Raw genomic sequence first — 11,947 nt, 5'->3', positions numbered from 1 at the left:
ATTAAAATCTTATCATAATAACCAAATTTAGAAAATTAATATAAATAGTGCAAAGTCCTTCAAACGAGCTGTGAGGGTTCCACAAGGGTCAATTTTGGATCCTTTTTTTATTTCTAATTTATATAGTGAGCCTGGAGTCTGTGTGATTATGTAAAATCTTTTATGGTAACATTCAACACAAAATATATATAAAAGTAATCTTGTATATAATATTATGTAGTTTCTGAACAAAATGGATTTAATCAAACATTTTGTACTTCTTTTTGCTTTCACCTTTGTTAAGCGATATTTATAAACTGTGATAAATTAAAATATAGCCAGCACGATTCATTCTTAACATTAAAATGAAAATAACAGCTATTTTATTCAAATTTTATTAAAATTGTACTATAATCACAAAACATTATTTGTACACGGTTGTTGCACGTAGTTCAGACAAAAGCCTCTATTGTCTACGTCAATAGGTGATTCAACGTTGTCGGTGTGAAACCAGAGGCGAAAAGGTTTTACTGTACCTGCAAAAAAAAAAATATTGAATATTAAAAACGTTTTAGCTTATTACGAAATTTTACACGAATATTAATGAATTATTTTTTAGAAATGTTTGCAGAAGGTTAACTTCGTCTCAACGACGAGGAATATTTTATGAAGTAATTTTTAAGTTAAGACAAATTTCAGACGATCTACCGAAGTCATATTTACAAATGTGCTAGAGAGCAGAACGGTAGTAGTATTAGTAAGACGAAATGGAACAGAGAAATGGTTTGTTTCACGGACCGTTGCTCGCTTTTAGTGATCATTGTACTATCACATAAAGTAAAAAAAAAATCATTTATAGAATTGCGTGCATTGCGTCATTGAAAAGGTTAGTTGTCACTTCCAGCAATAAAATTATAGCTTACTTCATTTATAGCATCGATATCGCAGTAAGCCTGGATTTATTTGATGACTTAGTATACCTATTATACTTATATTTTATGGAAATGTTCTAGTTTGACCTTCCTTTGGCAAACTGTTACAGCACGTTCGACGTGTCATGAGAAGAATGACGTACTAGATCATATATTATTACGTACGGTGTGGCGACCTTACCGTGAGTTTATTAAGCCGCTTACCACCTTAGATCTATTCTGGGGTGCTATAAATAATAAACAACCTAACCCTTTAATTGAAATAGAGTAGATAAAAGTGTTGATGTTTGCCAGTACAATAAAAAAAGGTTGGGTGATTGGAAAACCTGACTAACCAGACCACGTGCTTAAAATTCAGTATCATGTGCAAATATTACTTTTATTAAATTCTAAATTGCATTCATTTTGTGTCAACATTTGACCTACATATGAACCAGGACGCAGACATATTTTATCCTGGGAAATATTACTATAAGCTAGCTATTACATCGTCGATCCCGATTTTTTATTTTGCCAATTGAAAAAATAATGCAGATGCTTAGAAAATTTTGTTTAAAAAAAAGAAACTTGGATATAAATCAATAAAATTATATACAGTGTTAAGTTAGAAACCTTGATTTTCTTCGAAGTCGTTTCAGTTCAAATTGATGTTAAATAAACTATTCTTTAAAAGAGATTCGTTTTTTAAAATAGAAATATAAAACATAATGAAAAATAATACAGTCACAAAGTAATTACGACATTCGTAATGTGATTAAAACGCGAACAATTTCGACATTAATGAATATTAAACATTAGTGGCACATGTGTCACCACTGGGAGTACAATGAGCTACCTAAAATAACTTCGCCTTTAATTATTGTAAAACATATTAATCCCAAAGGGTCTTAACCCTCCTACATAGAATGTGGTCAAAGGGAAGTAAATTGAGTTCAAAGTAGGCACGGCACGCCTTTCTAATGATATAAATTAAATATTTCACCTTTTTTACTGTAAACTAGCTACAATCATCAGTTTCACACGAGAGTAGATTATTATATTGAAAGACGAACGGCTCAGAACATCGCATCAAAGTTTCGTTACAATCGGACGATTCGTTTAGGAACGTAAAGATAAATTGATTTATTTTTATATTGATATTAAAGAAACTTTTTTTTATTATTAGCTAAAGTTTAAAAATTTTTGACGAAATAAATGATATATATACAGAGGAAAATAAAAAATAAGTAAATTTTCTTACTCAGTACGGATGAAGGCTGCATAGAAAGGTCCGCTGAAAATGTGCCTCCGCATATTCTATCGGTACACAAAGCTTGTGCGGGTTGTAGGCGACCAACGTTGGCAGCACATGGTACCAACAGCCAATCATTTGCGCAATTATTTGGACCAGCTCCCGATCCAATCATTGCATTAACAGGATTGTTGCTGTTTCCGCTTAGAGTGAATGAACGGGAACGATTGTTTACTGAAAAGTAGGAATCAATTAATGTTTAAGCATCACTGATTTAATTTGAAATTTATTACGGAAGTAACTTTTTAGTGTTGAAAAGTTTTAAAAAAGTGTATATGTGTGTGTGTATGTAGTACCGATGCCTTTAAACGGCAATTTTATCGATATATCAAAACAAAAATGTGACCGTAAAATATTTTATATTTATTAAATGGATTATAAAGCTCTAGGGGATCAATTTTAATACAGGTAACATGATATATACATATGTATATAAAAAAAATGTCACACATTTGACACACGGATATGTTTAATGTTCAAATTTATCATATTGATAGCTTAGATTACCAGGACACCATAAATAACTATATCTCGAAGTTTAACATCAAATTTTGCTTCGAATAAGTATTGAAAGTTGAGATTATTAATAACTTATTCTAAAAAATGAAGAATGCTTGAGAATGATGAACATTTCACAAATACAGTGTGTGTATGTGTATATATGTGGGTTGTGTGTACAGTTAGTAATCAAGTATACAAGTATCAATTTATAAGAGACTTATACTAATATAATAAATGCGAAAGTACATAACTTTTTAATTCGATACGCTTTTACATTTCAAAGTAATCGGTTTAGTTTGAAATTTTTACTAATATTAACTTAACCAAGAACGTTTATAAGGTTTTTTAATTTACATCTCAAAAAGAAAAGTTGACAAATTACTTCAATCGGTTATATCAAATTCCTTCAATTTTCAAGTTACCACAACTAGGAACTGTCTTCTTTTTTTAGTTAGCTAATAATTCGATACAAATAATAAGCAGTGATATGACGTTTTTTAAACGTATTACATTGCAGTTATTAAAAAAAAAATTAAATAAATATTCGAATACAAGATCATCTATAAAATTAATAGCATTTTATAAAATAAATAATTTCAACCCACCTATTTTTTGTCTCTCACTTTCATCAGTAATTTGATATATAATAGAAGGAGACAAAGTATTTAGAAACCTTACAACCATTAAATAATGTTTACCAGAAAGGAAGCGACAATTACAAAATTATATTCGTAAAACCAACAGTAGCATAGCGTTTCAAAAATGGAACGTTTGTTGCATTTGAAATATTATTTTATTTAAATTTAGAATACAACATATTTACTTTAATTATAATATAAAACCTTCATGCATTAAAATTGTCACATTAAAACCTCTAAAGAACCGACAAATTCGTCATCACACTTCAGTTGGCTGACATTTACTTATTAATCGAGAACTGCCTCTGACACGTTAATGCAATGTAAATTGAGTTCTTGCAGAGACGTAGTCTACTGCTTACTAAGCTGTAACTATTTTTAGATTGGTAACCTTTGTAGTTACAAAGCAGCGAGTTTATTGAAATTCGCTCGATTTAAATTGTAAATACGATTTCAGTAACAACCAAATTTAGTAATTAATAATGTGACCAACAAAATAAATGTTTTCCAAAATTTTTCTTTCTATCTTGAGGCTGTCCACAACTCACAAGTTAATAAAGACAATTTAATATGGGTCGTTCAAATCTGTTTGTTTTTTTTTTGTTATGTTTCGGATAGCGAATGCTCTAAATTGAACGACATCAGCGTATTATAAGCTCAAAACCTTCTTAGAAGTAGAAGAAGTCCAACAGGGGTTTATTAACGGTTTGTTTCTTTACTTAACTTTACCTCAATGTGTTCCATTAATATATTTACAAAGCATTATCTGTGGATTCGACTTGGAATTAAAAACGCAACTTTCATATTGACTTAAGTTTTTTCATAATATCGTCCACTTAGACGAGCAAATGGGCTACCCGATGGTAAGTGGTAACCGATTAAATATGAGAAATATGAACCATTCCTTACATGGCTGATGTGCCACTAACTCTTTGAGCTAACATGTTATATATCTTGTGCTAGTTACACAGGCTTTTTGACCTTTCAAGTCGGAACAAAATAATACTTTGTATTGCTGTGTTAAAAAATGAACGTTTTGTCAAGCTGATGTAAGTCGAATAACAGCTTGAGAATGATGAACTTGAGCTAAAACATTACAATGGTAAAGTTATTCTTGCGAGTGAAGAACGACAAACAATGGAGACTAGGCTTTTGCTTAAAGTGCCCGCGGGCGAGTTTTTAGTATTTACGTGTTCATTCTGTTTTGTGGGCTTTTCATGTCTTTAAGAATTTTCTTTTTCGTGATTTCGTGATAATTTTAACGTATATTTATGCAGAGAACATTAATTAGAATGCACAAGAAAGATAAAAAAGCAGAATTTTGACGTCATTTAGATAATTTTGTGACTTTTCAAGATTAAATTTTAATAAAGGCTTGTATAAGAAGGTGAGTGTTTGACACAAAAGTGTAATAGCATACATCTTCGAGGTATAATATTTGTTTATGACGAGAGAAAGTATTATACTAATTTCGATTTCAATTTTTACATTTGTTTTTCTACATTTTCTCTCTTTTCTGCATTTACTCGTGTCTTTAATTATTAAAACGCAATATTTAACTGGCCCACAAGCTTTATGTAACTAAATTAAACTAAGACCTAACACAAATTGATTTCAGCTTTCACACGTGGAAATGAAACGTTGTTACCTGTCCTAAATTCTTACTGTAAAATGTTGAAACGGAATTTCTCTCATTTCACTAAATGTAAATTCATTCGAATGAACATTTAATATTAACGAGAACAACAAAACCACTGAGAACAAGCATAGTGTATAGAACGAATATACTACTAAATGAATCAGAAAATGGGTTGGAAATTACAATTAAGTTAGATATTTAATTAATATCTCGTTATTTGACACAATATTTGGTCTTAAATGTAAATCGGAGTCGCGTGCCGAGGGGTCCGTACCACCACACGATACTGAAAGATTTACCGGTTTTCGGATTTTTCATTTTTTTTTAGCATTAGCAGCCTGTAAATGTCCCACTGGGATAAAGGCCTCCTCTCCTTTGAGGAGAAGGTTTGGAGCATATTCCACCACGATACTCCAATGCGGGTTGGCGGAATACGCATGTGGCAGAATTTCGTTGAAATTAGAATTCCTTCACCGCTGAGCACGAGATAAATATGCATGTGCTTAATTTGTGTTTATAACAAATTAAACACATGAAAATTCAGTGGTGCCTGCCTGGGCTTAAACCCGAAATCATCGACTAAGATGCACGCGTTCTAACCACTGGGCCATCTCGACTGTTTTTCAAGATATTGCTTTTTACCAAATTCGATGTTCTCGGTCAACGGGAAGTTATATAGGTTTTGATTGGTTGAAAAAAGGGGAAATACGACATAAACGTCCACATCATTTTATTGTTAAGTCTTAGCGATTCGATTTTTTCACAGCTCAGTATTTGCCATTAATTTCAACTCTATATATATATATACACGTTCCTGTAAAAAAAAGTGTCTTGATGGACAGACGGACGTACGGATGGACAACGAAGTGATCTTATAAAGCTTCCTTTTTTCTCTAGAGGGACGGAATCCTAAAAACATGTCATACTGACATGGACTTAACATCAATAACAATGACCACAAAAGCTGGCCAATGGTAGGTCAAACCAATCTATTGCCGGTCTAAGAATATATTATCCGTTTTATTCTACTTGACGTAGATAATAGCGCCAGTGAAGAAGAAATTATCTTAAAGGTTTTGTATGCATTTTTGTATTCGGACTTTTAATGCCGCTTCATTTTATATCTAAGGTATGTACCATATCTCTTTGAAACGAGAATAGATTTTTGACCCTCAATCAGTATTTGAACTTTTATGTTAAAATGAAATGTAAAAAATGTGTAATCAAATAATATATGTGTGGCTACCATGGTAGGTATTAATGTATTCCGGTTTAAGGGTGAATGAGCCAGTGTTAGTAGACACACAAGGGACATAACATGTTGGTTCCCAATATTGGTGGCGCATTGGCGATGTAAGGGAAGGTTAATATTTGTTACATCGCCAATGTTTGAGGTGGTGTATTTCCCGATTTTCCTGCATATACCATTTACTCGAGTAAGTGGGTAATACGGTTACCTGGATCAGGGCAAGCTGTATACTGGATACCACAAAAGTTCCTTTCCATTCTGACACAGATTCCGTAGTCCTGGTTGCTGAGCTGCAGTCCAGTTATTGGTTCATAGTTAAAGGATTTTAGCTGACCAGAAACACCAGTGTAGTATTGTAGGCAACCCTCATCAGCTTAAGTACAAAAAATAAAATAAATTTTCATAAATATAAAATTACACAAGTAACATATTTCATGATTAATATTGAATTAAAATTCTAAAGTAAAGATAAGCGGCAAGAGAAACCTGTTATTGAAATTGTTTCGTGTAAAACAGATCTTATCTAAATTGAGTGATTACATGTTGCGATTGGCGTTCGAATTTGGCTGACTTATGTCACTGCATATAACAGTAGTGAAATTCTGTAATAATTCACTTCGTATCTCACTCGTAAAATGCTGACAATTGAACTACTTGGTGATATGTCATTAGTTTTGTTGTTATGTTATATTATCCTATAATTTTCATAATTATTATAGTCAATTTCGCTTATTCTGACATTTCACGCGTTCTGCGGTGAGTTTCGAATTTCTTCTCACAGAATAGCCGTGCTGCAGTGCGATTCTATAAGAATTTACCGTATCTTAGTCGTGAAATGTTGTCAACCGATTATTGGTGGTTTAGCGAGAAACTTCAAATGATCGTCATGTGAACGGGCGCGCGCCTACACATCCTTTAAAGATGATTCTCATGCCAAAAGAAGTAAAACTTCGATAAATATAAATAAACATATTATTAGCTTCTGGAAAAATTATGACGTATTTTCACCTTTATAAATAGTACTGCAAGGTATCTGTGTAACTCGTACTTTCCATATCCTCTCGAATGAGTTGCCGCTCGTGACAAAAGTTAATTTAACAGGATTCGTGGAACCAATTCCTGCGTCTATGTACACTAGAAAGTAAATATATTTGGAAATTAATTCAAAGAAAATAATAAAGATGAAGTTATCGAATACATAAAGAAATTGCTTGTAGCAATTTTTCTTTACTTATTGAATTGGTTATTTCTACGCAATTAATTTCCAAATCTAAATAATATATTTGGGCCGTAGGCCGTTTAAAATGGAAACCTTAGAGTAACAGGATATATTTAAAACACTCCTCTAGTCATTTGTATGAGTACATATGATGTGCTTGCTAGCTAATAACTAAAATTATATATAATGTCCGAATAGGTTTTTTGACCACAGGTAATATAAATATAAAACTCAAATATTGGTAATTAAATTTGTAAATAATTATGTTATTAATATTATACTCAACTATGACTGCCCTGGTTGAAGCCGCAAATCGTTGGTATAGGATTACCTCCCGACACGATGAACTGGTCTTGGTTACAAACATTGTTCATTTTCTCCGGTCCGGCGATTGTAAAGCGATCGAAGTCCAACCTTTTCGAAAAAGTATTATTACGTTGTGAATATGATTTACTTAATAATTATTTACTTTAATGGAGTTTTTTTACTAAAGAAAACCATCATAGCTAGTTTTGGAGAAGTTAAGAATTTTGTTCAGTGATTCTTGGAATTAGCTACGTGGACGAAATTACTTATGCGAAACGAATTATGTTTTGCTTATTACAACAGCTGGGATGTATTAACGTAGGTTTTATATATAGCTTCTATCACGGCTTCACACAAGTAGAATAAGGATCTTAAAACGTTTAAATCGAAGTATAAACGTACAAATTGCTCGCCGCTAAACCACTTACGGAAGTATCAGCCCGATCAGATAAATGGTTTAAGTGCCCCGCAGTCGAATAGTAAGGAAACTATGATAATATATTAATTTGTTTTAAAATTCGAACAGAAAACAAGATATATCAAAACGTGGCAATATTTTTATCAACAATCAAAAACAAAAATTGTTAGCATCTGCAATAGTTTCTAAGTCAGAATTTAGCATTGTGTTTAATATCCCACACATCTTAAAACGCTTTGATTAAATAGAAAAATATTATTCACTAATGGTCGGAAAGTTTATAGTATATGCATACCTATAAATACTTAACGTAAACACGGCACATAAATGTCAATTCAACAAACAGTTAGTCATTCAAGTAGCAAGAACAAAGTTACTCGGCACAGTGAAGATAATCATACAACTTGTTCTAGCACGTGACAAGAAGTTTGTTCAGTTCCAGTCCAATGAACACCGAAATGTTGACAGAAGCAATGAAGTGATTACTTGCATAATGATTATGACGTATCAAATTTAAAAATATCAGATTAATAAGATTGCAAATGCTAAAATTAAGTTTGGCATCGAGGTAGCCGGTAGGATAGTGAATACGTCAGTAAGCTAAATTGACTATTTACAAATTTTTAAATATTTTATTGTTTACCATATTAAAAAATTCAGTAATAACGAAAGCCAGGGGAGATGTACAAAGTCGTATATCTTAAAAACGATCTCTTCCACCCAATCTTTGGGCATAAAACTCGACGTACACTTATTTATACATTTATATATAAAAAATAACATGTCCTGACTGACTGATTCATGATCGCCGAGCGTAAACTATTCAAGTAAGGGCTATGAAATTTGGTGAGTAGGATCGTTTTATTGAATAGACACCCACTAAAGAAATAATTTTGGAAATTATACCCCTAAAGGGGTGAATTTGAGATTGAAGCTTTGTATGGAAGTCCGTCATTTTTTAATTTACAAGAATTAATCTTTATTTTTGGGCTACGGATTAGTAATAAGTAGATATGTATGCGTTTCTGGAAATAATACCCCTAAGGTTTGAAACATATTTAAATATGTAGATTAATGATATCAACATATATATATATGTAATATCTATATTATATACATTAATAATAATAACAAATTTAGCTGTCATTTAAAGTGGACGTGGCATTTAGAAAGTCTCTTATTGGCTATTACGCAAATAATTTATTTATCATAAAATAAATAAAATAAAACTTCAGCACATCGGACTTAATTGAAATTCTATTTTCGTATAATAATAATCATATTATCTATTCAAATTGATAACATTGATTTTGTCGTATTTTATGTAAATTAAGAAATCACTAATCTGTATCTCTTTGAATTTCTTTCGGTATTTCTAATTAAATTCAATATACCTTATTTGACAAACATCAGGATGTGATTTGATAACAGTTAATTCGCATGAACCGGTGGAATCGTAGGGCGAGGGAAACCCCGAGTTAACGAAGTACGTGCCGTTTTCCGAAGTACTGCTGTCGCATGACGTCATAACTGAAACATACATCGTATAAATAATATATAATGAAGTAATATTTATTCTATCCCCTGAAAACTTTTTACTTTGCAACTTCAATATAAAGAGTATCGCAGTTCTTAGTGATGTACCGTATTCGAGTAGTGGGTTCGACCCCGAGCACTAATGTTGTAATCATTCGTAACGTAGCTTTTTTTTCTCATAAAAAATGGACGGCCGCAAATCGACCACAAAAATAAATTGAAAGGTCGGAATGTTTTTTGCATCTAAAAAGTTTTTTTTTAATTAATTTTATAAATTTCAACATAGCGATCCCTAATTTAATAATTCAAATAAATATTCTATTGTTTATATTCCCCCTCTTAATTCAATTAATTTGGTATAATGCATTTCTAACTGAATTATTCCATTTTTATATCGAAAAAGATTCTTGACTAGTAAAAAAACAAATCAGTAATAAAAATCCGCTTTATAATTGTGTATCTTTTTTCTCGCTTTATATTTATGAAAAAAAGAAAACAATCTACGAATTATTAGTGTGACTTTTTTTTCTTCGGTAACGATTGTTTGCGATCAACTAGAACGAGTAAGATCATTCTCTTATCTCTGCCGAATAGCCAAAAAAGCTTTCGTGAAATTTTTTTCAAGTGCTATCTGTACTTTACTTAAAATTAATTATTACTCGCGTAAGATATTGTAAGGTCAAGTCGCACTGATTAAATATTGAGGTTGACTCTTTAAAATAAATATCACAATATCACTAAGAATATTGATTACTTTGTATTTAATTATTATAATAACATGTAGGTACTTCAAAAAACTTTTTTGATTATACATATATGAAGTTCATATTTAAGTTTTCTGGTCTTTAATAATGATATATTAGTATGACGTGCGTAATTATACTCATTTATCATTCTCAGACATTCATTGAGTCTTATTACTAAATTGCATGATTAATGGACTCTTCTAAGTACTTATTTCAAACGAGCTTCCAACAAGAATATTTTTTTGATAATATCAATTATAAGTTCAAAGCGAGAAAGGTATTTCTCAGAAAACTACTCACAGATACAGCACAGTCCGAAGCCATTAGCGCAGTATCCATTAGCGGAACCACCTCGGGAGGAGCACTCGCGAGCTGTCATACATGTGCCATTATCCCCCGATGATCCCGTGCAGGCTCCATTGGGAAACGTTACCACGGTAAATAATGATAAGACTGAAAAATAAAAAAAACAATAGTAAAACAGCTGTGATAAATTTGTGAGAGGTAAGGTTTGTTACTTTTTATGTTCCTATTATACATATATATAGTATATAAGAAAGAAAGAAAGAACACTTTTATTTGGGACCGTACAAAACATTTACACAAAAGAACATAAAAAAATTAACAATAAAAAATTAATTGATAAAAAAAAAAGGGTTAAAAGAAACAAACAAAAAAAAAACTATATTACAATAAACATATATGACGTGTCCCAAATAGGTGTATATAGTATGTGTATATAGTAAGTGTATGTATTATATACCTTATTATATCAATATAGACGAAATTGTTCTGTGCAATTTTCAGCTAAGTACCAGTACCAGGGAGACTTTTTAGAATTTTAAGGTGTATATAAAATATTACTTGTAATATAAAATCAAAATAACGCTTTTTACGTTTAATCACTGTGGAAAAATAACGACTAAAGTTTATCTGTCTGTATTGGGAGATTGCTTGGAATGATTAATAAAGGAAATAATTCTGATCAATAACGACGCTCGGACGAAGCACTAGATTGTGGAAAAATAACTTGGCTCATACGCAATTTTGATATAAAAGAATACGTTGAAACAACTGCAGCAGAGACTTGAAGGATAATATCAAAAGCTGTGCAAGAACGGACGCGGCGAAGATGATACGCACCGTAGCTTTGATATCAGCAGAGAAATAATACTTACGGGTCCAAGAGTATCGCAACGAAGAACAATCCATCCTCATAATATTTGAGATACATGAATAGATTCAATAGATCCTACCTGTGTGACGAGAATGCTACAATTCCACGATATTGGGTCCCATTTAAACCTAAAACTTAGCTTGTAATAATAGCCTGGTAATAATAAAATAATATTGATACAAATTAAAGATAAAATTCACCAAAAGGCACAGAGACACATGTCTGTGGGGATAAAAATATAATAATTAAAGAAACAGTCTTATGGTGAAATTATAAAATATTTATGCTGAAAACCCAAATAGATTAAAAAAATATA

At 31.4% G+C, this 11,947-nt stretch overlaps 1 protein-coding gene across 1 annotated transcript; it reads right to left on the bottom strand.

Annotated features, from left to right (window-relative positions):
• Positions 1 to 393: 393 nt before the first annotated feature.
• LOC125076300 lies at positions 394 to 11,666 on the bottom strand. Its single transcript, XM_047688397.1, has 8 exons — positions 11,633 to 11,666; positions 10,755 to 10,907; positions 9,567 to 9,702; positions 7,735 to 7,862; positions 7,238 to 7,363; positions 6,438 to 6,602; positions 2,152 to 2,376; positions 394 to 515 (listed from the first exon to the last, which is right to left on the bottom strand). Exons 1-8 carry the CDS (start codon positions 11,664 to 11,666, stop codon positions 394 to 396), a joined length of 1,089 nt encoding a protein of 362 aa, XP_047544353.1.
• Positions 11,667 to 11,947: the final 281 nt, after the last annotated feature.

Source organism: Vanessa atalanta, chromosome Z (genome assembly GCF_905147765.1).
Source record: "Vanessa atalanta chromosome Z, ilVanAtal1.2, whole genome shotgun sequence".
In the NCBI taxonomy this organism is placed as follows: Eukaryota; Metazoa; Arthropoda; class Insecta; order Lepidoptera; family Nymphalidae; genus Vanessa; species Vanessa atalanta.
Note: the sequence above shows the minus strand (reverse complement) of the source record. Positions and strands in the feature narration are given on the sequence as shown.

Coding starts and splice junctions, on each gene's coding strand:
- LOC125076300 (XM_047688397.1), bottom strand. CDS start 11,666: ATGGATTGTTCTTCGTTGCGATACTCTTGGACCC. Junction 9,703..10,754: donor CTTCGGACTGTGCTGTATCT/GTGAGTAGTTTT, acceptor TGTATGTTTCAG/TTATGACGTCATGCGACAGC. Junction 516..2,151: donor GCAGCCTTCATCCGTACTGA/GTAAGAAAATTT, acceptor TTTTTTTTGCAG/GTACAGTAAAACCTTTTCGC.